Raw genomic sequence first — 25,758 nt, forward strand, 5'->3', positions numbered from 1 at the left:
CTGGAAACAGCCCTAATGGAGCTGCTGCTGATGGTGGGGGGGGGGGGGGGTCCCTCACGCAGCCCGGCTGGCCCGAGAATAAACCATCAGCGATTCAAAACAAGGAAGTCATTATTCTGAGCAGCTCACCTCAGAGGACAGTTATTGACACGTGTCACAGAGAATGGGACGTGTATGCGGGGGGGGGGGTAGAACCGCACTTTAATCAGATGCAAGCACGTTGACAGCTGGTCCTCATTAGTCCCTCAAACTCTTCAGATCATTGCATATTAAATCCTTTAAAGTTGATGAAGGTTCATTATTTCTCTGAACGGGTTTTGTAGGATTTTTTTCAGGATACAAGGAAGCCTCTCTTAGGCAGGTACACCTTTATTACAAACGTGCTTTGAAAAGGAAAAACAAAGTCTGTTTTAACTAGTTCATTAGACGCTCAGGCTAAAGGCACCAGTATCCTACCATTATACCTGAAATACAACATTCCCACATCCATCTGACATTATCTTTCATCCTTTTGATCACTTGCAAGGCAAAGGTCACAAAGGTATGCAAAATATGCCACAAAGTATTTTGCACACAGCCTTGTAGATTGTAGAGAAGGACCAGTTTAAACTTCCTTGTGTTCACTGCCGCAATAACATGCATGCACGCGTCTTAAATAGCATAGAATCTAAATAGAAACAAAGGCTCAAATTATTGGATGATGTGAAATATCCACAGGCACATTTTATACTTGATATCTGCATTATTATTATTATTAGTTTTAGTACATAAACTTGGTTTGTGTCACACAAACAAAAAAAAGTTTCCTGACGAAATGAATTGTGTTAAGAATGTGTTTGCCTTTTCTGGCCAAAACGTCTTTAAAAAAAAAGAGTGATGATGAATCAATAATATCACACAATCATACATTTCATTAACCGCTGGACAAACAACAACAACAAAGCACTCAGTTATCCCTCATTCGTCGTTTGCTTCCTTGGCAAGCGATGCCCAAAGCTTCTTAACCCAGCGCATGAAAGAGGCAGGAGGAAGCAGCTTTATTCATCATTTATTCAGACTGCTTTGGAGCATACACCGGAGATAGCCCAGCTCATTGTTTTCTACATTATGTTGCGTGATCCTTTTAGCCTGTCTTCTCCTTGCTGTCCTCCTCCTCTGGGTTGTACACGCTGACAGTGAACTCGCCAGCCTCCGTGCCGTACTTATTCTTGACCACGAGGGCGTATTTGCCCGAGTCCGCAGTGGTGACGGCAGCGATGGTGATGCTGGCAAACTTTCCGCTCTCAAACTTGAGTTTGTAGCGGTCGCCAGACACCAGCAGCTTCTCGTTCTTCGTCCAGCTCACCTCAGGCGCAGGCTCGCCCCACACGTTCCCAGTCAGGTTCAGGGACTAAAGAGACAAATCCGGATTGCAAGGAGGGTTGATTTGAAAGTGGGGAAACTGGATTCCACAAGCAGGTTTGGAATCAGAGGAAGGTGGTTCTCTTTAAACAACTTGACAGAACCACGCGCTTCACATAGCATTTAAACACACAGAGAAGATCTAATTGTGTACCTTGCCCTCTTGGATTGCAACCACATCTGGCAAACCTCCGACAACACGAGCACGATCTGAACAGGACACAGAAGGGTGAGCCAGGAATGAAATGTCAGTCATGAGTAAGTCAATCAAGCTGTGACTCACTTGTCTCTGTTGACAACATTCAAAACATTTTTAGAGATACCAACTTTCATTTAAAAAAAAAAAAACATAATTCAGTATTTTTGCTGCATCTATGGGTGATACTGTTAACAGTTTCAGACTGGGAATATCAAGTAATACAACCATCGCATCTCCAGGAAATGTATTTACCAGTACTTTGAAGGAAGTTTTGATATCATGACAAGACTGAAATATCACTGGTGAAACTGAAAAATAAATGACCACTTACTTCTCTCTGCAATCGCTGCCGCCCTACAGAAAGGAGACAGACATTGTGTGAATCTTTAAAATGATATCCTGGGCTGACATGTTTTTGTTTTCTATACTACACAATGCCAGGAAATGCATTTCGAGTCATTCTTGAATGCCTCTCAAAGTGCATCGAGCCTATTTTCAGTTTGTGATGACAGTTACTATTTATTTCTGTAAATATCCGCCAGGCAGGACTGAGTTACGCAACGGAATCACAAAACAGAAGGATCCCTTTAGAATGAATTTGTTTACTTACTTGAGCCTTTGGAATTCTTGAAATGCTTCTTCCCATGCTGCACCAGAACAAACAATTGCACCATTGTCAAAAGTTATATGAACAAACAAATAGAACCATTCTCAGTAAATCTAGAAGGAAAAAATAAACAGTCTTTTTCTGAGCTTCAGATTTTCACTCACCCTTGCCTGTCAGCTCAAAGACTCTCTTTACACCATCCTTGCCATCAAAGATGTCCATGGTGTATTTGCCCTTGTCCTTCTCGGTGGGCTCATTGATCTTAAGCCAAATCTCCTCTCCTGTGACTCCAGACTTTACTCTCTCCGAAGCTGCAACCTTAGCATCTCTAATGGAGGAATTCGTAACACAGAGACCGATCAATGGCCGACTGCTGACTTAAAGCATGCAGCACAGTGCTGTGGTCTGTATGTAGTCATTGCAGTTACACATAAATGGAATGATATGCAATTGAAATATGAAAGTACTTGACAAAGCCAGGCTGTCATCATCATCACTGATAGGATCACTCAAAATAAAAATATAAAAAAAATGTTTACAATTAGTCTTCCTCCATCAAATTTGAGTGACTTTACAAAAAAAAAGAAAAACAATGAGACTAGTTCTGTGAAAAGACCTCCAAGCATTGTACAACTAGAAAACAGTACTGGCTGATACAAGGACTGAGAGACATAACAACACAAACTACTTGGGAAAACTCATTTTGTTACCATGGGAACATATTTGATGCAAATTCATCCTTCCTGTGAATCAATGTCCTTCAACCTCAAATCTGTTGTTTGTACTCAGATATATATATTTCTTCAGACAATATATTTTTATCAGACCTTCTACTGTATGTGTTGTTATTTAATTCTAATGAATAACATAAGCTTGTCTTGGAAATGAGAATATTAATGTTAGTTAATTTGAATTGCCTCTAAATAAGTAAATCAAGTATCAAGTTAAGCAGATATTATCAATGTTTAAATTATTCTGCACAGTACAGATACCAAAATATTCTTAAATTACCACACAGACACCTGAGAGATTCAGGGCTTTTACCCTTCAGAAGGAATGTCAGATATTTAAGGGTTTATTTTACGTACTTCTGGAGCCAACCGACACGCTGTTCCTCATGGTAATATGTGACCGTGGAATAGAGGATGATGCCGTGTTCAGTGCTACGGACACTGACTGCAGAGGAGGAGTTAGCTGCAAAGAAAAGGAGCAGGTGTTCATTAACGTTTAGGGGAAAACCACAGCCACTAAAGGTTAATGCCATGTGAAATATTTCAGCCTCGAGCTTTCAATCTTGAATGCAGTTGAAAACTAATTTGGCTTATTCTTTGTGGCTTCCTTTGTTGTATGGTGCTTTTATAGCTGCTTGATTAACGTGGAGCTCACCAATAACCCTGAACACCTCATTCATTACAGCCTGGTATCCTGGGAATAAAAAAAAAAGAATGTCATATTAAACATTATCTAAATGGAACAGCACTGACATTCACTTCATAAACTTCATATTCATAAACAAGTCTTTACCTGCACCCGTTAGACTGAAGGTGCTCCTGTCTTTGCCTCTGTCATCCCTCAGGAAAACATCATAAATGCCCATATCATTCTTGGAAATCTAAAGATTCAAAGTACAAGCAACTTAAATGTCATAATTACAGCTGTAATTCCCTACTACATTAAACAGAGGCAAATGCAGTATAATATTTGGGACAGATAATGCACAGTACAGCCAGACAGAGGTTAACTAAACCAAAAGAAAGCAAGCTGCTGTGGATGTTAAAAGGACTAGGCCTCCGTCTAATGGGCTGACCTTTCCAATATTAAAGGTCAGTCCACCATCATCCCTTTCAATTTTCTTTGCATCCTCGTCATCCTCTGCAATCTCAATGCTGTCCTTAGACCAAACGATCTCAGTCTCTTGTTTGACATTTCCAATCTGTAAAAATAAAGAACCTATTTTATGGTGCTCTATCTATAAAATAAAAAAGATGATCTGCAGTTTAATATTACAGTCTCTCTTCTTACCTTGCATTTCAACAACACATTACATTCCTCAGTAACAGTGAAGTCAAGGTAGTCAACAAAATGAGGACCTGTAGAAAGCACAACCCAAAATCATCGTAAAACATTCTTGTGCGATTGGCGTTCGACTTTACGCAATGGAAAAGGAACAGCGATCACCTTGTTTCCTGACCCATTCTGCCCGTTCAAATTCTGACTTCTTTTGGAGCTCTCTGAATTCTGGACAAGAAAAGAAGATGAATCAACTGAATGTTCAGATAGACAACACAACGCAGAAAGTCGCAATGAGAGGGAACACATGACGGTCCAAAAATTGTCATCTGCTGCCATTCAGTGGACATAAATATTAACTACAGCAAATGCCGCCCATTAAAGCCAAACTTTCCAATGTGCGCTATTAAAACTAATGTTTCAACTCTATAAGTTCAATATCAGTCAGAAAGTCAGAGTTTCATTTGAGCTCTTACCATCTCCAATGAGCACCAGACTGGTGGTACCCTTAGCCTTACCATCCACCAGGTTAAATGTGAATGTTCCCTCATCCGTGACCTCAAGAGAGTCCATAAACATTTCAATGATGCCGGTGGACCGGTCAAAGTTCATCGTGTATTTCTGAAAGTGAGGAGAAAAACAACATTCATAGGTTATGCAAAGTGGATGCAGCGACTTGCGTGAGTTTCTGAATATGATTCCTACCTTTCCTTGGGCGACGATGGCATCATTAAACACATAATCCACTTGGCAGGCGGAAGTGCATTTCTCCACCTGAGTCCAGAGTCGGACGCGACCTTTCTCAAGCAGCTCCATGGCCATTTCATTCTTGAAGGGAATAACTGGAGAGGCCCACATTTAAAAAAATCAATTACTGTGGCCACTGGATGTTCATTCATTTATCTGTGTGAGTGGGCTGGTAATTTGAAAAAAGTGAATCCATGGTAATATTCAAATTTCTTAAATCTATTTAAGACATAGAAAACTGGTGAGTCCATCATATCTGATGTGCTGTGATATTCACCAGGGAACTTGTGGTCATGACTGATATCAAGGAGACGCTTGAGCCCTGTCAAGTAAAAACAACAACAGCAGGATGGATGAATATCTTGGCCTCTGCAAAAAAAGATTCAGCATCAATTCTTGCACGAAAAGCTGCTCAACCGTGCTTGTTACAACAACTGTGTAGTGAATATCGATACATTATGGATTACATCACTAGAGGTTTATAGAAAGGGGTACAGAAAGTCTGTCGGGGCCTTCTCACACATCTAATACTGACATTACTCAAACCAACGCAGCTGTGGGTTGACTCACCCTCCTCGGTCAGAGTGTAGCTAGAGGAGATGCCATCGGTGTTGGTGACCACGCAGGAGAATGTGCCCAGATCGTCCAGTGAGGGGCTATTGAAGATAGCTCTGGACCTGACAACATAACAAAGTAACAAACAAAAAAAAAACTATCTGAGACAAACATTTCCTTGATAATCAAGAAGGGAAACAGGGTAAGAAAGTCAATTTTGTTGCTTGAAGCTTCGTGGAAAAATCATCATTCAACGGACACGTACTTGCCCCGCTCATTGACAATCGTCAGGCGAGAAGTGTCTGTGATAGCCTGGTAATTCTTCGACCAAATGAACTCGGAGTCCTTATTCATCTCCGAGCACTCAAAGATCATAGAGATCACGCCATCGTCATCGACATCGGCGTGGATTTCTTTGGTGCCTACGGTTAGAGTTTCACTACATAATTCAGCTGTAAATACTTTCATTACAATGACAAATAATCCAATAATAAGATTTAGATTTGGACTTTAAAGAGCAGACTCTTATATAAGCTTCTAAACTTTAGAGTCTTTATAGGAGTCTGCTGTTCCAAATGATCCAGACCAGACAGCAGCCACACTTACCCGGGCGAGTCTGTGCCAGGATTGGCCCTAAGACTGCAGAGGGTTTTCCAACTCCAGCGAGATTTTGGGCACGCACACGGAAGAAGTAGGACGTACCAGCCTTCAGCCCAGTCACCTGAATAAATACGGCATCAATCGGAGGGAGGGGCACTGAAAAGACTTCCCAAGAGAGCCTCACAGAACTCGCCAATCAAACAGTAACTGCAGGTTCACCTTCATGTATTTCATCTTGTTGACCTTCTCGTGAATGGCTTTCCAGCCCTCTTCTCCTGCTGAGCCATCCTTGACATCCAAGTAGTAGCCACTGACAGGGGAGCGGCCGTCAAACGCCGGTGCCTCCCACAGAACCACCAGGGAGGTGTCACGGACCTCCAGCACACGAAGACCAACAGGACCACCTCAGAGGACGAGTGAGATACGATCGAGTTTGGATTCTCAAACGCACGATCACAATTACTGACTTTCTGTAAATCAGTTAGTTCATAGACGATTAATTGTTGGATCTATTACATCCACAAACTAAAGCATAATGACTCGCATACCTGGCACAGTGATAGTCCACTCCTTGCACTCCAGAGCGGCACTGGCCAGAGACGCCTTACTCACACCTGCCATGTTCATAGCACGCACCTGGAACTGGTAGAAGACGTTCTCCTTCAGGTTCTCCGCCTGGAACAAGCAAAAACAGACAAGAAAACATGTACATCTACAAATTTCCAAGTCATTTAGCTCCCTCAGTAATAAGTAACGGACCTGCCATTGTTAGAAAATGCAGCGAATGATTGCAGGAGACACCGTGAATTCTCATGTCCAGAAAATAATTTATTTGCTGACAAAATGTGATTCTAAATGCTTAGAGCATTTCATAGATCAGAGGAATAGATGTTGCTACTGAGTTTGGTATGACGCAATGCCATAAAGGAATCCTCAGCGTAGCGTGAGCGATGATGACACAATACTTTATGATCACCACGTGGCGAAACAGTGGAACAACCAGGTTACAGGATTCTGTTATCCTGGAATATTGTCCAAATGTTCAGGTTCTACCGTAAAGCAAAGGCCTTAGTGGACGTGTTCACTCCCTGAGTGAATTATAGTTGGAAATGTGGTTGATGAGTGCTTCAAGCGCATAATCGTACTTTATAGGAGGTAGTAGTCACAGCCTTGTGGTTCATTTCATGCCATTTCCCAACGATGTCTCCCTTCACAGTCCTATAGTCCACAAAATATCCCCTAATATCAGCTCCTCCGTTATCAGCAGGAGCGGTCCAGCCCAGCACCATGTAGTCCTTTGCAGCCTCCAGCAGGGTAACACCGGTGGGCTTTCCAGTCATTGCTGCAAACAATGTAAATGAAGTAAAAGCATGTGAGAGAGAGTCGCTGTCAGACATTCAGAGTCTACACTACTACATTAGAAGCAGAAACAGACAACCCGGCTTTGACCAAACGGTGCACTGATGTTAACCATCAATGATTGTCAAAGGTATCATAACAATTACAAGGTGTTCAGATGAACATGCGTTTGAACACACAAGCAGAAACACATTTTTAGAGGCATTTTAATAGATCAAATTACTTAAGCTCAATGCCAGAAGCATATGAATATGAAAATATTCATAACCCAGATGTGATGCTCATTGGGTTCATTCTCTTAAGATCATATTTTTTTAAAACCTTTAGGTCAACCAACCAAGGCTGAAGAGTTACCGGGCAGCAGAAATGGGCTGCACTTATATATAGCGCTTTTTCCACCTTCGCAGTGCTCAAAGCGCTTCACACACACATTCACACTCCAGTGCATTCACACTGCTGCCATGCAAGGTGCTGCCACACCCACTGGGAGCAATTTGGGGTTCAGTGTCTTGCCCAAGGACACTTTGACATGTGGACAGTCAGAGCTGGGATTTAAACTACTGATCACTGGACGACCCACTCGGCCAACTGAGCCACAGCCTCCCCAAGAACTTAAGTATAAAAATAAAAATAAAAAAAAGCAGAAATAAATACTGACTAGTAAGAGCCTCGCGAAACATCATTTGTTATTTACTTATGTTTTTATTAAATAAATTAAAGGTGAAAAAGCAAAACGGCAAAATGTCGTGCTAATAATGAGTACCGGTATGTCAGCCAGGCACATGCAAATACATTTACTAGCAGACAATGTGAACAGCTGACAGTCAGGAAACGCAAAGTTATTTAGTTGCAAGAGAGGAGATAAGCTGGCAGCAAAGCGTCCGAAAATCCCAAAGACTCTAAATAATGTAACGGAAAATAATGTTTCAAAACCGTCAATAAATAAAACTGAAAAAAAGGTAAGAGTTCGCATGGCTCATTAACAAAGATGAATGAAGGGGGCTCAAAGGCAAAGGGCAGACGGAGGTCATGTACGCATGTTTCTCTGGATAAATAAAGGTTTAAGAACAGCTGGGAGGATGTAACAGAAGGGCCAGAGTATGGTGTGAATGCTAAAGCGAATGATTACAGTTGAGTTGTAAGGGCACTCACAGATGGCAGCTTTCACAACCACAGGCTCAGAGCTGGGGGAGCTCTGGCTGTATCCAGCAGCGTTGACTGCCCGGACTCGGAACACGTATTTTTCTTCAGTAGTCAGGCCATGACACACAAACCTGAAGACAGAACAGAAGGATTAGAGACTCGCTTTACCGTTACATTATACGCATAAAATACTTGATGACTTTTTAAGGAACTTGTTAGGTAAGGTTCTGCTGAGTTAGTTTCTAGTTCAACTCTGTGATCAGTGAGACACACTGACATGAGATTTCTTAAACAGAATTATCTTTAGCTAGCACAGTGGGTAGCGCTGTTGCCTCACAGCAAGAAGGTCACAGGTTCAACTCCAACTTGGGACCTTTCTGTGAGGGGTTTGCATGTTTTCCCTGTGTCTACGTAGGATAGGATAGGAAGATAGGAAGATGAATGCACCTACCTGGTTTGCTTGACAGGTTTGTTGTTGCAGGGCATCCAGACGTCAGTGCCCACCACACTACAATCGATATAGTAACCAGCCAGATGTCTGACATCCTTAGATCCCCCCCAAGAGACCACAACTGAGGTGTCAGTGTTCCTGATGGCCACTGCCTGGCCCGGAGCAGAGGGCAGGTCTGTACATGAAATGAAGAGAAAATAAATGGGGCAGAGTGCAAAGAGCAAATAGGGAATATAAGTGTTTAAAGTGAGACAGAACAAGAACAAGAAAGCTAATATATCTGAAAAATACAGTTGGACGTCAAACTGAGGATGCTATAATATGCTGTAGATAATACTGACCAGCCCTGTGCAAGATACTCTTAATATCAATGCAAGCCTCACCCAGTTTGTCTCCAACTGTGATCTCTACTGTGGACACAGAAGCCTCGCCCACACCAGCTGAGTTGCAGCAGCGCACACGGAAGCTGTAGGCGTTACCCTCGGCCAGGTCAAACAGGGCAAAGCGGGGCGACTTCACCGGCATACCAGTGTTCACCCTCTGCCAGGTGTCAGACCCCGTCATGCGCTGTGATCCACAGAAAACCAGCGACATTTAAATAAGGCAGCAGAGTAAAAAAAAAAAAGACGTCAACTACATCTGATCAAGTAAAATTGTTGCCTCGTTTTAGATAAAACCAAAAAGTGTCATGGAAAATTAGCAAAATGTTCATATTTGAGAATATCAAATGTCAATTATTGCTATTTTTGAAAAAGGGAAAAAAAAAACTTTCCCCCCACCTTCTCAATGTAATACATGACCCCTTCATGACCCCTCAGAACTGGAGGCTTCCATGCAAGGACCACATAGCTCTTGGTTGCCTCTGTTACCACAACATCAGTGGGTTCTCCAGGGACAATGCCCACTGTGGGAGCAAGAAGACGCTCACATTACCAGGAGATCACTTTATAAACTACATGACTTACACTTACAGTCATAGATTAATGAAGTGTGACAACCAGCCCGAAAGAGCTGTATAAAATGTAAATTAATGGCAAGTGTGCAGCTGTCGTACCAGTGGGATCCTCTTCTGTGAACTTGATCATCCCAGTCCAAGGGGCAGAGGGACCAGCTGTTCAGAAAAATCAAAGAAATATCTCCAAAAGTGCACCCAGTTGGGTTTGTTGCAGTGTGTCAGCAGGGTGTGACTGTCACCTCGGAGGCGGGCTCTGTCAGAGGGATCCATGGCAACCACAGCCTCGGAAACACGGGATGGACGGCTGACTCCTGTCCGGTTCAAGGCCCGCACCCTAAATGTATAGGACCGCCCCTCCACCAGACCTGTGACAGGGAAGCGGGCGTACTTGACTGGGACATCATTGCACTGAGCCCAGTGGTGGGTGCGCACCTGACACCTGCCAAGGAAATACATTTGAATTAGAAATGTGGATGCTCGGAAGAAACACCTGATTTATCACAATTAAGAAAACAACAACAACAACAACAACAGCTTTTCACTGACAATATCAATAACGCTTTTCAAGGCCCACAAAGACGCTTCACATTGTGTATTATTCATTCACTCCATACTTTGGTGGTGAAGCTACTGCTGTAGCTTCCCACTACATCCACACAGGCAATATGGGTGAAGTGCCTTGCCCATGGACACAACAACAGTGAACACATGTGCCGGAGACGGGAATCAAACCGCCAACCTCTCAATCACAGGATGACCCGCTCAACCACCTGCCCCACCATCGCATGTGGATTTTACATTAAGGTCGTATTTATCTGTCAAGAGGACAATTTGGTGGAAATCCAGGATTAGGGCTGCAATTTACAATTTACAAAGTATTTTTATTTGTTGATTATATCCTGATAAATTGAAAATCATGACATCATAATTTCCAAGCCAAGTGGAAGTCTTCAGGTTGCTTCTTTGGTTCAACCAACATTCCAAAACAAAAACAAAAAACTCTTCAGTTACCATTCGAAAGAGAAGTAGGGTTCTACCAGAACCCAAGTAATCAGATTACACTGTAGAAGGATGTCTCAGACCAACCTGTCGATGTAGTATCCCAGGATGGGGCTGCTGCCCTCCACCGCTGGCTGCTTCCAAGTTACCACCACATAGTCCTTGTTTGCATCATGACAGCATACATCAAGGGGGGCCACAGGAACCCCCTCCACTTCTAGTTCGGCATCTGGCATAGCAAAGACACACACACACACACAGTTTCTAAATCAGGATGATCTCCATTACATACTTAGTTTCCATTTTCTGACCTACTTAGGCCTTTGCAGTGCAGCGTGCGTGGGAGGATGAGAGCACACTGTGACAGAACTAACTTGGTAACATTAACAGAGACTAACACATAAAGCTGCTCATCTGTAGCTTAGATCACATTCTCTGTTGCACATGACGGCAGATAGAGAAGCAGCACTCCACAGAGGAAACCGAACACCTCAGACGGAGCATTCGGTCCACAGCTGAATGGAATAGCTCCCCGCGCCTTGTCAGTGTGTGTGTGTGTGTGTGTGGTGATCCGCAAGATGACGCTTTACTGCTGTGTAACACTTAAAAACTAGACGGTTCAGTGCAGGTTTCAGAGTCCCAGATATATTAACTATAATTTAAATATAACATTAACAAAACTATCCTTCCAGAGAAGAGGCCCTCTTTTTTTTGCAATGACATCTGAGTGGCTTCGATATAACCTTACCTCTGACAAACACATAGGCAGAGTAGGTGTCAAAGCCTGATTTAGTGTTGACCCGCAGGGTGTACATGCCCTCATCTTCCTTGTTGAGGTGTATGAGGGTGAGGGTGGCACGCTCCCCAGACCAGTGGGCGTGCACCCATTTAGAGGGCTTCAAGGGGACAGCTGAAAGAGGAAGTCGAGTACAAAAGACGTGGATAAATATAATGGATGCAATTAAAAAGGTAGGACAAGTAGACAACAGGAATATTTCTGTTCCATTTTTCTTCTTACAATCTCTGTACCACACGACTTCAGGCTGGTAGTTTTTCACAGTGGGATAAACGATCACAGTGCAGCCAAGACTCAACGTCCCGCCTTCGTGGCCAAATGCCACTTCGAATTTGTCAATGATGGTCGTTTCAAATGTAACTCCATGTTCATGGCAGAAACCATCTGCAGAAGATAACATGTAATAGTTCTTTTAAAATATTAAAGCTACATTAACTGACTTTAGAGCAGTGCAAACAATCTAAACATATACTCATTAGGATTTTATTTTACTTTGGGTTTTTTTTGCAAACTAGCATTCATCTGAACTTGATGAGTACAAGTTCAAAATTCGCGGGTAGACGAAAACGTCCCTATCAACAATGACATTTTCCAGTATTTCCACATAAGCGTTCAAGTGGAGCAGCACTTATTTTAATGCATGTTATTTATGTCTCATGTGTAGCACTTTCAGTTACTATCTGTAGAAGAATTGTGAATTATTACATTTCCTAGCCTGACTTAATAAGTATTTACAAATTATGTAGAGGGACTCACGTGGTTTGAGATCGAGTGGTCCTGCCTCCTCACCTTCCTGGAACCCTGCAGAGAAATAGACGGCTTAGCAGCCCTTAAGACTGTAAAACAATGTAATAATTGTGCGTGAGCTTGAAGCCTTTCCTCCAAACATTTTCGACTAAAGCTGGGTCTTTGCAGTGGCCTTAATTTAAGACAGTCATTTGAACTTTGACCTCCACCAGGAAAAGGAGCTGCTGAGACATTTGGTGTTTTTTTTTTACCTACTTTTGACAACAATTGTTGCCACAATGGAATCTTCTCCTTTCACATTGAGGGCAGAGGCTCGATACTGAGCAGTATCCCTGAAATCACAGCTGAAAATACAACATGCAGACACGGTGAATTAAGAACATTTCGTTTGCAGAATATCTTCCAAATAAAACATTCCATTTTTTTGGACAAATGCGTGTTACGGGCTTAGGGCATGAAGTCTGAGCTAAATGATTACCTACTTCTTGATCTCCAGGGAGTGCATGTTATAACTGCTCTCAGCTGTGTACTTCTCCGGATTGGCCTTGGCGTCAACGAGAACATTGTTTTTGTACCTCGGAGACAGCAGAGAGAAATCTGGTTTAGTTTCACTGCCATCGCCAGAGCGATTGAAGAGCAGCGCCTGTGTGATCGTGTGGCAACTGTGAAATGTTGGGTGAAAGAAACGCTCTCGGATCCTCATCGACCGCTCTCCTCTGACGCCGAGCGGGCAGAGGCGATGCTCTCTGAGGATGTCTCACCAGGCGATCCGCGGTTTAGGCCATCCAGCCACCGTGCAGTGCAGCAGGACAGTGTTGCCCTCCCAAACAGTTTGCCCACGGGGTTTGATGATAAACTCCGGCGGGTGAGTCAGGCTGTCTGGGTTCATTTTCTTACGGAACTCCACCCACTCATCCATCTATGAGAAGAGACACGAGGTGAACTGTTGCATAGGACCCTTTTTGTGAGTGAGAGAACACTGACTTGAAAGTGCACTGGAAGCCATGAAGCTATTAAAGGTCTTACTGTCCTGCTCAGTGCCATGCGTTCGACGGATTCCCTGACTTGCACGGTCCTGGATTTCTTCTCCACTTTAATGTGCATCGCCTCCCTGGCCTCCCTGACAAACAGGTTCCTCATGGCCACATAGTTAATTCCTTCCTCGGTGCACTCGTCATCCTGGGCCTCCATCAGACTGCGAACAACCTCATGACTGGTGACATCACACGGGAGAGTAGTTTAGGCTTCATTAATATCATCTTCACCATCAGTGGTATTTACTTTACATTGAGAAGTATCGCTCGTTGAGCGCAGTAATTTCACTCACTTAGCTCGAAACACGGGAATCACATAGCCGATAACCTCTTTGTCCTTGTCTATTGCCAGGTAGGTTCGTTTAGCTCTTTTGGGTAGCGGGCTCAGCTTCACAACCTCCCGACCCTTCTCCGTCTTAACGGTGGTCGTCACGCTTCAAAGCAAAAGACAACACTCATGTACAATGAATTTGTGATTTCTAAATGCAGTTAATCCTTAACTGTCTCCTGCACGACAATAATATTAAAACATTAATCCATGGTTCTTTTTATTATTAATAAATGATAATCAATGCTATTGATGACTCAATCCGTTTGTGTGGCTTATTTCTCTTTACAACCAAGAAAATAAAAACACACATAACTAGTGACAAGATCCATCACTATGATAAACATGCTTCCAACTGATTACTAACTCTTAAATTAATTTACCGGTAGTTCACATTCAATAAAAGGTGAACATTTGATAAATTGGTCATTTAAATGTTACTTCTATGACATGTGACATACTTAGAGTACTTAAAGGAAGGGACAGGAAGCTGTAGTGCAATCTAAAAATAAGGGCCAATCTATTCAACAAGAATAATACCACCTCTCTGTATTTATCAGAGTGATGGTTACATAGACAGATACAGATAGACACATGAAGAATATGATATAGAAATAGAAGTCGTTCTTCCATCCACCCACCAGCACCCTGATCCATACTACACCAACTGATGTCATAGCTTCTCAGGCCACCTAAGCTTGAAGTGGTGGATGTGCAGCAAACAATCATAAAAAAAGTGATTCCCATTATAATTGCTTTAAAAACTGCCCTGACTCGTTAATATTGATCCACATCTGCAGAATCAAGAAGTATTTTTCTGCTGATTGCTCACTGGTCATATTAAACGGATTTTCAGTTCAGCGTATCAGAAATTCAAATGTAAAACGTTTTACAGCAAATATAAGGATTTTATTCCTGCCATAGTCTCTGTCTCAGAGAGACAGCTTCTGCTTTTGATGTCAACACACTTTGGGTCTGTTCTTTCCTCTTAATGCAGCACTGTGTTGAATATTTGAAAGAGGTATGCTTTAAAGCGTTCATCGATTCTGATGGGTCAGGTCACATTAAGAGAGACCCATTATTACCTTCCAATAATAACCGTCTCACTCCCATCCTCTTACCGATGGCTGGTGGTCTTGACAGTCGACTTGCTCGACTGTTGGCTAACCGTCGACTTGGAGCTCAGGTAACGGCTGCACTCGCTGTGATGCTGCTGCTGTTCATGCTGTTGATGCTGCTTTTCCATCACTCGAAACGATTGTGACATCCTGACGGCCGCTCCACCCAACTGTTTATATCAGATCAAATCAATCGTATTGTTATCGTGTATATAACAGCTTTGCAATTTGAAGGTTAGTCAAGCATGTGATGGCAATTATCTTTTTGAGGTGACGGTTTAAGGGGACAAGTTGTTAAAATGGCTTCTGCTTGCTGTAGCAGTCAAAGTGTCGTCTCTGGGTAGGATCTATTTCTACTGGGTTACATGAGGAAGCAGCAGGCAATTAATGGTGACACCTGCAAAATATTAGTACAACACATGTTGGTTTAATTCATTCAAAGAAAGAAACAGAATCTAAATGACAATTTATGACAGGGATAAGATTTGTGGAGTGGTGCAATTCAGTGAATGATGATTAAATTATGGGAATTTGTTTTTAGGAAATGTGAGGCTTCCCCCCCACTAACGGGATAGATAATAATAAAAGTAACAACAACTTTTTTATTGATTAATGAGTTAATTATATAAATAAATCATAAATTCCTTTCACAATTGTTTTTCATGCCAATGTTGACATGTTAAAACTGCACGTGTGCAATAAAGCTAAGCGGCATATTCAGTTGACATTGAGCATAACCGAATATTCACATTTGACAAGCTGGAACAACTAAAAATGTCTTCAGTTAGTCCCTTATCGAGATTGTTGCAGAGTATTTTCTGTGGATTCACCAGTCGATTAATCTATGAGTGATCTGAGCTCTAGTAGACAGCTTTCAAATCCCACTGCTTGAAAAAATGGACAACTTCCTCTGGGCACAAGCCCGTGATCATACAACAACAGATCCATAGAGTAATAACAAATATATTTTCTGACTGCATTTCCTGTGGGTGGAACGCTTCGCCATTTGTTAAGAGCTACATCTAAAAGAACACAGTAGCCAGAAATCCAAATAAACATTGTTAGTAATAAACTAATATCCCCAAACCAAAATAATAAAAAAATAAATATGTATATAATAAATAAATCAATCAGGAGAAACATACATAAACTACAATAGCAATTCCTCAGTGTTGGACACAAATGTATTCATAAAAATACCAAATAAATGTGTTTGTGTATATCACTCACCTCGTGTAAATATTCAACAATCCACAATAGTTGTGAATAAGAGGATTTAGGTTATTCCAAAAGAAGCAAGCCCAGATGCAGGAAAAGCAGCAGGGTGAGCAGCAGTGGACAGGTCGGCGGTCCACAGAACAAAAATAAGGCTGCCACTCGGCAGAAAGCACAAGACACCATCAGGACCTTTTAAGGCCGGAGCAGCTTTAAATTTAGACCATGAGGAGGGCCAGGCGAGCTAAGGCGCTATGGAGCCGTATGCAGTTCACACGCTGATACAAGGGCGCCTTACTTCAGGGCCTGCTATCAGTTGAATGAGAATGAATTGTTCTATAACAGTAAACTGTCATTATTAGACAGAAGGCTTGAACCCCGACTGCAATCCGGTCTAACTGCAATAATTATTTGCCCCATTTGCAGGGATGAACAATTGAGTGACCTCGTCCTCATAGCGCTTGTAAATAATGACATTCTTTCACTCTAGTTTTACAAAATCCTTTACAAGTTGATGCACATCAAAACTCAATATTGATAGCTGAATGCAGCAAAATTAAGCTTGGAGTAAAGAGATGGGGAAATTATTACCACCTTGTTTTTGATCACTGCCACTTGGTGGAGGAACGTCTAAATTGCAATTGACTATTTGGACTTAATCAAAATTCTAAATCAGACTCATGTTAAAAAATATTTGTTGCATTAGTGTATAAATACTAATGTCACTCTTTTATAGTCTCTGGCTTGGGTCCAATGTTAGAATAGGTAAACAAGCGGATCACGAGGAGTCTTCCGGGTTGTCGTTTCCTCCCAGCTGTGCTGTGATTGGTCAGTTTGTGAAGGCGGAACTAAAACCCGGACGCGACCTCTCCGTCGTCCCGTCGATGCCCTCCTGGTGTTGTGTGCGAAGCAATTTGGCAATAACTGTTTCATTATCTTCGGTGAGCGAGCGAGTTTGACTATATCTGTTGTATTTTGTTTTACGCATTGAGTTACGCATGTTTCTGCTAACTCGTCCTAGCTGCAGAAAGCTAGCTCGGGCAGCGCTGCACTAACTGGCTAATGTATTGCTAGCTAACAATATAAACTTTTAGTTACCGACATCTGGGGTGCTTCAAGAAGTTAACAGAGAACCAGTTATGTTGCAAACCAGGCGTCATTCATCTCGATTAAAAAAAAAAAAAATAATTCATTTTCCAGGTCGCTTTTTTTTTTAGTCCAGCTAATCTGACAGGCTAATGCTAACATGAATCTGTATTGTGGAATAATACAGCACATGTGACAATAGGGATTTACAGAATGAGAATGAGCCTTGTTGAATGTCTGCATGTCATCTGTCACAGGAGAGGGAATCTGCCAACCGCCAACATGTCGAGCAAAAGGGCCAAGGGAAAGAACACCAAGAAGCGTCCTCAGCGTGCCACCTCCAATGTGTTTGCTATGTTTGACCAGTCCCAAATTCAGGAGTTCAAGGAGGCATTCAACATGATCGACCAAAACCGAGATGGTTTTATTGACAAAGAAGACCTTCACGACATGTTGGCCTCGCTAGGTAAACGTAGTGGCGCGTTTAGACGCATCCACGGTCTTTAAAAGTAAATCTCTTACACTTTTTACTTGAACAAAGATTAAGAAATGAAAGATGGATTTAAAAAAAAACACATTTGGAAACCAGTTTTCAGTAGGTATGTGTAATGGCTGAGTTTCATAAATCCTCATTACGTGAACTTTTTCTAAAGGTAAAAACCCCACAGATGAGTACCTGGAGACGATGATGAATGAAGCACCTGGTCCAATCAACTTCACCATGTTTCTGACCATGTTTGGAGAGAAGCTGAATGGCACCGATCCCGAGGATGTGATCCGTAATGCTTTTGCCTGCTTTGATGAGGAGGGCACTGGTGAGCTGAACGTTCATGTAATTTGTATGTACACTGTATGTCGTGTTATCTTTCAATTTCTCCAGCACTAATGCCCTTTAGGACGTGTTTGCTATAGTACAGATATTTTTTTAATAAGATTCATACTCCAAGTCAGGGAAATATCTCCTGTTCTGAATTCATACATTTAAATCATAAAAGTTGTTCCTTGTTGAAATATTCTTTCTTTACATGATTAAAAAATGTATCAAAACATTGCTTTTACAGATATTGAAGTGGTTCAGGTTGATTTTCAAAGACAAGTTCCAAGAAATATTACTTCTGTTTTTTAATATTTGATATAAATATCACATTAAAAAGAATGACCCCACAAAGGGATGTTTGACATATTCAATGTTTTTTGTTAATCACATATATGTCTAACGCAAAACTGGTGATTTCTTAAGAAGAAACTGTTTCCAATTGCAAACGACTGATGTTAATAACAGTAGCACACGGTGCATGATGTTCTGGTTTGTTGAATGAAACGTGTCTTCCACAGGTGTGATCCAGGAGGACTACTTGAGGGAGCTGCTCACCACGATGGGAGACAGGTTTACAGATGAAGAAGTGGACGAGCTCTTCCGAGAAGCTCCCATTGACAAGAAAGGAAACTTCAATTACGTGGCATTCACACGCATACTTAAGCACGGTGCAAAGGACAAAGATGATTAGCAGGAGCAGAATGGGATGATGTTTATTCTGTATTTTGTGTGTATATTTAAGGAATCTAACAGTTGTATTGTTATTTAGCTAATGGCAAGCTTCACTGTGCAATACTTCACTCAAGGTCATTTGTTAAAGCTGCTTGTTGGAACCCCTCCAACACATCCGTATTCTCTAAACTCACTTGCAAATCTGTGAAATCACCATTATAGGGTGTTTTTAAAGTATTACAAAGGAGGCAGCCCTTGTAGGGTACACTGGAAGCACAGAAACAAGGGGTCTTACTGCAAATGGTTTGTCTCAATTCTTTTGTGGAAACCGAAAAGTTTCAATATTAAATTATGTTCTGAGATTAATTACTGCCTTTTTCACTGTTTCAAAATGGACTTGTTCTCAATGTTAAGAGTAGTTAGTGCTGCAGTCATTACTAGAATTCAATTATTTATAGAACGACTGACCAATGCTCTATCATCATTTTAATATACTTTCCTGATAGAAGAAAATGCAATTGAGGTCCTTCAGGAAATAATTTTCCCAACTTCGTGGCAAACATAATTTACCTGGGTTGATGATGTCAACCCAAAAATCAGCATCTTTGCAACAAACCGAGGCAGTAGCCGAGGGTCCCACAGACTGACATCAGTATCCAACTTCACTTGTGTTCTTTGCTAGGTTCCTCTGGCAGACACTAAAATCTGAGAATGTTTTCCAGCTGGACGCAGGACCGACACAGATAACCGCAGTCTCTGTAATGCAGTATTTCATATCCATCACATCCACAATAAATAAAGATTTTCTGTACATGTTGCCACAAGATACAGGACTTGGTAGTGCTAGTAGTCCGCCAGGGCGGCATTTTTCGACTGAATCTTTGATAGGTGGTCTGCTATACAAGCCTCGATCTTGTCACACTGGGCCAGGAATTCCTATTAGGAAGGAAAATAATCACACGTTATAAAACTTTCCCAGTATTATCTGCAAAAACAACCCAAAAAAGGGAATCAACCTGCAAAGTCTTTACCAGTCCTTTTTTCTTCATTCTGCAGTCACTGAAATTCTCAGGGACACTCTGTTAAAGAAGGAGACGTTTGTTATGATAGATACGAAACGGATGCACACCTGAATGTCCACCTCAGCCACAGTGGATTACCAAAGCATCAATCTGCTCCAGAATCTTCATGAACTGTTCGGCTGCTATTTTCACTCTGTGATCGAGTTTGCCCAATGACTCCACTTGGAGGTCTTTGGCCAGGAAGCCCTGTGGATGAAATGGGCCACGTTAAGATTTTAACTAAAACAAACAAATTCAGGGATATTTTGCAAGTACAAGTATGTGGGCTCTTTGTTTATAGTATTCATACGTTTTTGAGTCCAGTCAGCTCCCCATCTATTTTTTCCAGCTTTTTAGCTGTCTGCTCCACGGATTTCTTAACGTCTCTCAGCTTCTTTAGTTCAGCTTCTTCCTCTGGACTGTTCTGCATATAGATTATTGATAGCATCTGATTACATATGCTGTTGCATGTAAAAGGCACAATAATGTAAAAGCCTTACCCTTTTTCCTATCATCATGAGTTTGCAGCCCTCCTTTATTCCATAGCTGGACAGACGCTCCTCCATATCCTTCGGTGATTTTCCTGAGATGCCGGGATAGTTAGGACAAGGTTTGAGCAAGATATGTGATACAGGATTTAAATGGCTAAAATAAAAAATGAGCGTCCTAAATGTACCTTTAAAAAATATTTTCTGTGAAGCCTGTGGGACTCCAGTCACTTGAGTGAGAGCATCTGAGAGGTCTTTGACAGTTGGACCCTTGCCATCAAATTGGTCAGGTAGTGTGATGCTGTGTTTAGTAGATCCTTGAGTGGGAGAAAGAAATTACAGTTGCAGCAACAAATAATGTCCCAGAAGTATAAAATCATACTGTGCTTATTTTGAAAGCTCCTGTGTGTGTGTCCCGACTCCCGATCACTACTGACACCACGGTTGCCTTCACTCAACACATTTTTTCCAGCCCTTCCTTCAGCCCTTGGTATTTCTCGAGCTTTTCATATTATTTTTTCCTGATGTTGCTATCGCTCGGGATTGCTACATATATCACCACCACTTTGTCAGGAGGTTGTCCTCCATCTTGACTCTGGTGTCTCCTGTCTGTATTCGGTAGAGTTGTTACTGTATACTACACACACTACATGTTGTTCCATGTGTGTGGCTCTCTCTCTCTCTATATATATATAAATATATATGAAAATTAGTAAATGTTACTCTGGAGCTTTATGACGCAAGGATGACAAAGCGTGCATTCTAAATTTTGCAGAAAACGCATTTACAAGTTACAGTGCATCAGTTTAATAAAAAAATTACAATTTGTGATTATGGGTTATATCACATTCAAGGGTTAGAAGTGTATTGAAGCATTAAGTCTAACAAGCTAACATTGCTTAAGTTGAGATACTGGCAGATTTAGAAAGTGCTAGCTGCATTAGCTAAATCATTTGTAGCTGGTCTAACGTTAGTATGCTTACTGTTTCACAAATATATTATCCTTATAATTATCGCGCAGCATCATGCAAAATTATGTTACCGTATGCAACTGTCACTGTCATCGTTGCTTCAGACATTTTTTGCATCCTTCTATCACAACGCAAGAAACACTGCTAACTGTAGCTAGGTGCTAATTACTTCCGGAACAACCCGGAAACAGTTATCGCGTGTAACAATTGGAATAATTTTTATTAATGGGACTGTACACTTAAAACAACAAATATACACCCACACTAAAGTAAATGGAGCAACAATAAAACCCTGAAAAACAAATCATATCCCAAAACATCTGACGGACGTTTTTATAAACCAACAAACTGTATGCCAACACGTAATGCCGGCTCTGTGGCGCAATGGATAGCGCATTGGACTTCTAGTCAAACACTTGAGAAGTGATTCAAAGGCTGTGGGTTCGAGTCCCACCAGAGTCGCACTTTTATCTTAAATCGCTTTAATGCAAATGAAAATAACTTCTGACAGTGAAAACAATACAGAACTGTCCCAGAAATTAAATAATCTTGTTGAAAAGGTGGAATTATTGCAAAATAAAATTATATGGAACTATCAAGAAAGATATACAACTTGAACAAAGTTGAAATTGTGACGGCTGTAGGGAATTTCCATACCTGATAGAAGTCCACAACGTGATTACATGCTGACACTACACTAGGAAGACACAACATTTATTGTATTATTGCTATTACTGATTTCCATGAACGTCTCATTAATGACGTCACATACCACAGATAACCAGGTATGTAAGATTGGCTGGGGAGAGGCCCCACCTTCCACGGACAGCGCCGCGTTCAGAACCATGGACAGCGCCGCGTTTACAGCACGGCGCAGCCTAAGTGCTTTTAGATGTGTCTGAGGACATGACTGACTTGCCCTACTAATGACTTCCCATTCATTATTTGTAAAGTTACATTTTAGTTCCCTGTAGAGCTTTTATAATGTTTTTGTTTATATACAGCATTTTTCGTATGCAGACTGAATTCTTGAGGTCTAACAAAAGCAGTGAATGTACCTCTTACTTGGTAGCAATAAAAGAAAGCCTGATCTACCGTTTCTGTATTCCAAGAATTACCACACATTCCCGGACCACTGGTTGCAACAGGACTTATATTGTTCCGTGGTGTAACGTTTAGCACTCTGGACTCTGAATCCAGCGATCTGAGTTCAAGTCTTGGTGGAACCTGTTTATTCTCAGAAGCCTCTTGACATCAACGAAAGGTCCTTCGTGTTGAAACTTCAGTGACGTCCGTGATCAAAAATACCAAAACTAAATTAGGAAGACAATCAGAGATTGCAGACCCTCGCCTCCGATATACTATTGGATCTTTTGAGACAGTAAAAAGGGCTTCCGGATCAGAGGGGCCAAACCTGCTCTGGCTTGCTGCTCCCGAATGGGAAAAGATACGACTTTTATGTTGCAGCCCTGAAATGAAATGAACGACTGGACTCACGTTGATCTTCGTTTGGCAACTTTTAATTACAGTCCTCGGTTCAAGTCGATTGGGTTACTAGTTTTTGAGTTATGCGCGCGGACAGACAAACAAACAGACCCAATTGCAATACCCTCGCCGAAGGGGAGGCGAGGGTATTGCAATTGGGTCTGTTAACAATAAAAGAAATCTACCATTTCTGTATTCCAAGAATTACCACACATTCCTGGACCACTGTTTGAGCCGGCGGCTATATGGTTCCATGGTGTAATGGTAAGCACTCTGGGCTTTGAATCCAGCGATCTGAGTTCAAGTGTCAGTGGAACCTGTTTATTCTCAGAGGCCTCTTGGCATCAACAAAAGGTCCTGCATATTGAAACTTCAGTGACATCCATAATCAAAAATACCAAAACTGAACAACTGTTGACAATGTTTGCTCCAAAGATAAATGTGTTATGGAGGGAGTTCCAAGGCCAAAACAATAAAAGAGAGCCTGATTTCCCTTTTCTGTATTCCAAGAATTACCACATTCCTGGACCACTGTTTGAGACAGCAGTTATATGGTTCCATGGGGTAATGGTTAGCACTCTGGGCTCTGAATCCAAGTCTCAAAAGTCTCTTGACATCAACAGAAGTTCTATCATATTGAAACTTCAGTGACGTCCGTGATCAAAAATGTAAATATAAATAAATATAAAGAAAGCAAACACAAACATATGCATAAAAAACTAACGACTAATTTTGAAAAAAAACAACTTGAAATGGAGGGGTCTCTGTTTCATCAGGGAAATTGCTGGAAGAGGTTTAATGGATCATGTCAATATCACACAGTATATTAATATATTGACAAAAGAGAGCATCCAATGGATTGGGAATTCATTTAAAAAGCACGGATTATCCAGGGGATGTGAGGGATCAGGGCCTCATTCATGATTGCTGTGGTTCCTAAATCTTTTGTTTTTTGTTATTTTCCTTTTTTATATATATTTTTTTCTTCAACCAGTCATCAGTGTGATATTTATGTATTCAGTGCCACAATAACAAACAAAAGATTGCTTCAGTGACAGATTTGGACTTCATTGAGGGATTCAACTAAAGAAAGACCACATCTGTCCTGTATTTTCACCTACTTTTTCATATAGCACAGATAGAAGGTGCTGGTCCTGATCAGGCAGTGAGGGCCTCCATAAACCTGCCTCTTGAATCAGTGCCAGCCTCTTACACTCCCCCCAGGTTGGGCTGCACTAATACTAAGAGTAATCTCTATCTTGTGTTGATAGTCTCTTGATAATCTGAGTCACTTTGTCTCTTTATGATGATGCTGCAAATAGGATAAAATAGTCGAAATATTTCATTGAAATTGTGTAAACGAGGCAGTTTGACAGCAAAGATGGCGTCCCGGGTATGTAACCTGTGGGAACTATGTATTGTGCATTAGTGGCACTACGGCGCCTTCCGGTGACGGAATCTGGTATATTACGTCACTTCCGCCCTCTCCTGAGTCTGCGCCGAGCTGTACAGAGACAGGTATGTACATTCGTTCATTCATAAGTCACAAATCAAGTTCTCAGTTTGAGTTAACAGCTGAAAAGTGTTCGGTTGTTATAAATATCTGTTCAAGAGATGGAATGAGTCATATTTTATTCTTTATCCAACCTGAAAATCGCCGCTAGAGAGCGCTAGCTTAACACGTTCCGCTATGTATGCTGTGTGTGTGCGGGTTGAAGCCGCCATTCTGTCGTCTGAAGAGACGCTTTGAGTATTTCTTTCTCTCATGGAAGGTGCGCAGAAAGAACCTCAGTTGAACATACCTGAATTAATTCAGGCATGTTTATTTTGTCGTGGTTTTATTAATGTGTTCTTAAATAACCAATTTAATGTGTTTAAACATCTTTTGTTTACTGTTTTACTGTACAACATTGAGTGGATTGACTCTTTTCTTTTAATGTGTTTTAATTCATTGTTAGATATTTTAGTACTGCATGCACGCTTACAATACATAGACTACACCAACAATCTGCGCTGCTTTATTTCTATATACATTGTAGTAAACACACACATATATTGAATTTTTTTATTGTGTGCTAAACACGCTAGCGTGTATGTGCGTGTGCTCGCTATGAACGACCTTTTGCTTCCGGGTTTAGAGCGTTTCTGGCAGCGCGGTTTGAGACTGCAGCATCTCTTTGTTGTTTTGACCAAACATATTATATTTCATAGAAGTGTTTTGGAACTGCGTGAAATTGTGGATAAAGGGTATAATATGGGACCTTTATGTTTCGAGAGGCCATTCAGCTTTTCTATTGATTTTAAATACACACATTTAAAATTAACGGTACAATCAGCTGTCACATGAAGATAACATTGTCTCACTTTGTTTATTTTGTCTACAGATATTTCAGCTGAACAGGATGCCTTCAGTTCACCATAAAGAGAGTTTTTAAAAAGCGACCTACGATTGCCTGTAAAGAAATGACTGGGAATAACTGATCATCAGCAAAGACTGCTATATATCACCTGGAGAACCGAAATGAAATTACACAGACTAAGTACGTATGTGCTCGCATGTCGACATTTGTTTCATCACAGCAGCATCATATTTCTTCTGCCCTCCAGATTGTCCACCGAAACGCGTCTGTAAGGAGGAGGAGCAGGAGGAGGTTCCTGCTGATCAGCAGCTCTGTGAGGAGGAGATGAACTCCACTATGGACAAAGAGGACCCAGAGCCTCCACATGTGAAAGAGGAGCAGGAAGAAATCCCCACCAGTCAGGAGAGAGAGCGGCTTGGACTGAAGCAGGAGACTGAAACCTTAATGTTGAGTCCTACTTGTGAAGAAACAGACCACAGCAACGATCAGACTCTGTACCTGAAATCTGAGGAAGATGCAGCGTCGGAAGAGTCTGGAGTTCTCATGCCAGTTAT

General features: G+C 41.5%; 3 protein-coding genes and 1 non-coding gene across 5 annotated transcripts; 2 read left to right on the forward strand and 2 right to left on the reverse strand.

Moving 5' to 3' along the window:
* Window positions 1-1,028: 1,028 nt before the first annotated feature.
* myom1a (myomesin 1a (skelemin)) lies at window positions 1,029-16,420 on the reverse strand. The gene is made up of 37 exons (XM_068748632.1): window positions 16,280-16,420; window positions 15,053-15,219; window positions 13,897-14,037; window positions 13,596-13,782; window positions 13,331-13,488; window positions 13,052-13,144; window positions 12,825-12,913; window positions 12,579-12,623; window positions 12,045-12,206; window positions 11,775-11,936; window positions 11,114-11,255; window positions 10,267-10,466; window positions 10,127-10,183; window positions 9,852-9,976; window positions 9,456-9,639; window positions 9,073-9,247; window positions 8,631-8,752; window positions 7,265-7,461; window positions 6,668-6,794; window positions 6,339-6,523; window positions 6,126-6,240; window positions 5,785-5,941; window positions 5,535-5,641; window positions 5,242-5,286; window positions 4,923-5,059; window positions 4,694-4,838; window positions 4,386-4,445; window positions 4,230-4,297; window positions 4,015-4,140; window positions 3,732-3,819; window positions 3,594-3,632; window positions 3,296-3,401; window positions 2,372-2,535; window positions 2,211-2,247; window positions 1,932-1,954; window positions 1,556-1,611; window positions 1,029-1,390 (listed from the first exon to the last, which is right to left on the reverse strand). The coding sequence occupies exons 2-37, from the start codon at window positions 15,196-15,198 to the stop codon at window positions 1,124-1,126; spliced, it is 4,437 nt and encodes a 1,478-aa protein (XP_068604733.1). The 5' UTR covers window positions 15,199-15,219; window positions 16,280-16,420; the 3' UTR covers window positions 1,029-1,123.
* Window positions 16,421-17,105: 685 nt separating this feature from the next.
* Window positions 17,106-19,623, forward strand: myl12.2 (myosin, light chain 12, genome duplicate 2). The gene is made up of 4 exons (XM_068748642.1): window positions 17,106-17,205; window positions 17,608-17,816; window positions 18,004-18,165; window positions 18,686-19,623. The coding sequence occupies exons 2-4, from the start codon at window positions 17,633-17,635 to the stop codon at window positions 18,856-18,858; spliced, it is 519 nt and encodes a 172-aa protein (XP_068604743.1). The 5' UTR covers window positions 17,106-17,205; window positions 17,608-17,632; the 3' UTR covers window positions 18,859-19,623.
* A 16-nt stretch (window positions 19,624-19,639) lies between these two features.
* Window positions 19,640-21,502, reverse strand: bag1 (BCL2 associated athanogene 1). Of its 2 annotated transcripts, none has more exons than XM_068748640.1 (7): window positions 21,431-21,502; window positions 20,577-20,705; window positions 20,401-20,483; window positions 20,211-20,324; window positions 20,000-20,107; window positions 19,856-19,918; window positions 19,640-19,775 (listed from the first exon to the last, which is right to left on the reverse strand). In XM_068748640.1, the coding sequence occupies exons 1-7, from the start codon at window positions 21,474-21,476 to the stop codon at window positions 19,683-19,685; spliced, it is 636 nt and encodes a 211-aa protein (XP_068604741.1). In that variant the 5' UTR covers window positions 21,477-21,502; the 3' UTR covers window positions 19,640-19,682. The 2 variants fall into 2 exon arrangements, with proteins under 2 accessions (XP_068604741.1, XP_068604742.1); XM_068748641.1 differs by having other exon boundaries at window positions 19,669-19,775; window positions 19,871-19,918.
* Window positions 21,503-21,729: 227 nt separating this feature from the next.
* On the forward strand, window positions 21,730-21,821 carry trnar-ucu (transfer RNA arginine (anticodon UCU)). The gene is given in 2 exon segments: window positions 21,730-21,766; window positions 21,786-21,821. It is a non-coding gene; the product is annotated as a tRNA-Arg (tRNA).
* Window positions 21,822-25,758: the final 3,937 nt, after the last annotated feature.

This window comes from Brachionichthys hirsutus, chromosome 15 (assembly GCF_040956055.1).
Source record: "Brachionichthys hirsutus isolate HB-005 chromosome 15, CSIRO-AGI_Bhir_v1, whole genome shotgun sequence".
In the NCBI taxonomy this organism is placed as follows: Eukaryota; Metazoa; Chordata; class Actinopteri; order Lophiiformes; family Brachionichthyidae; genus Brachionichthys; species Brachionichthys hirsutus.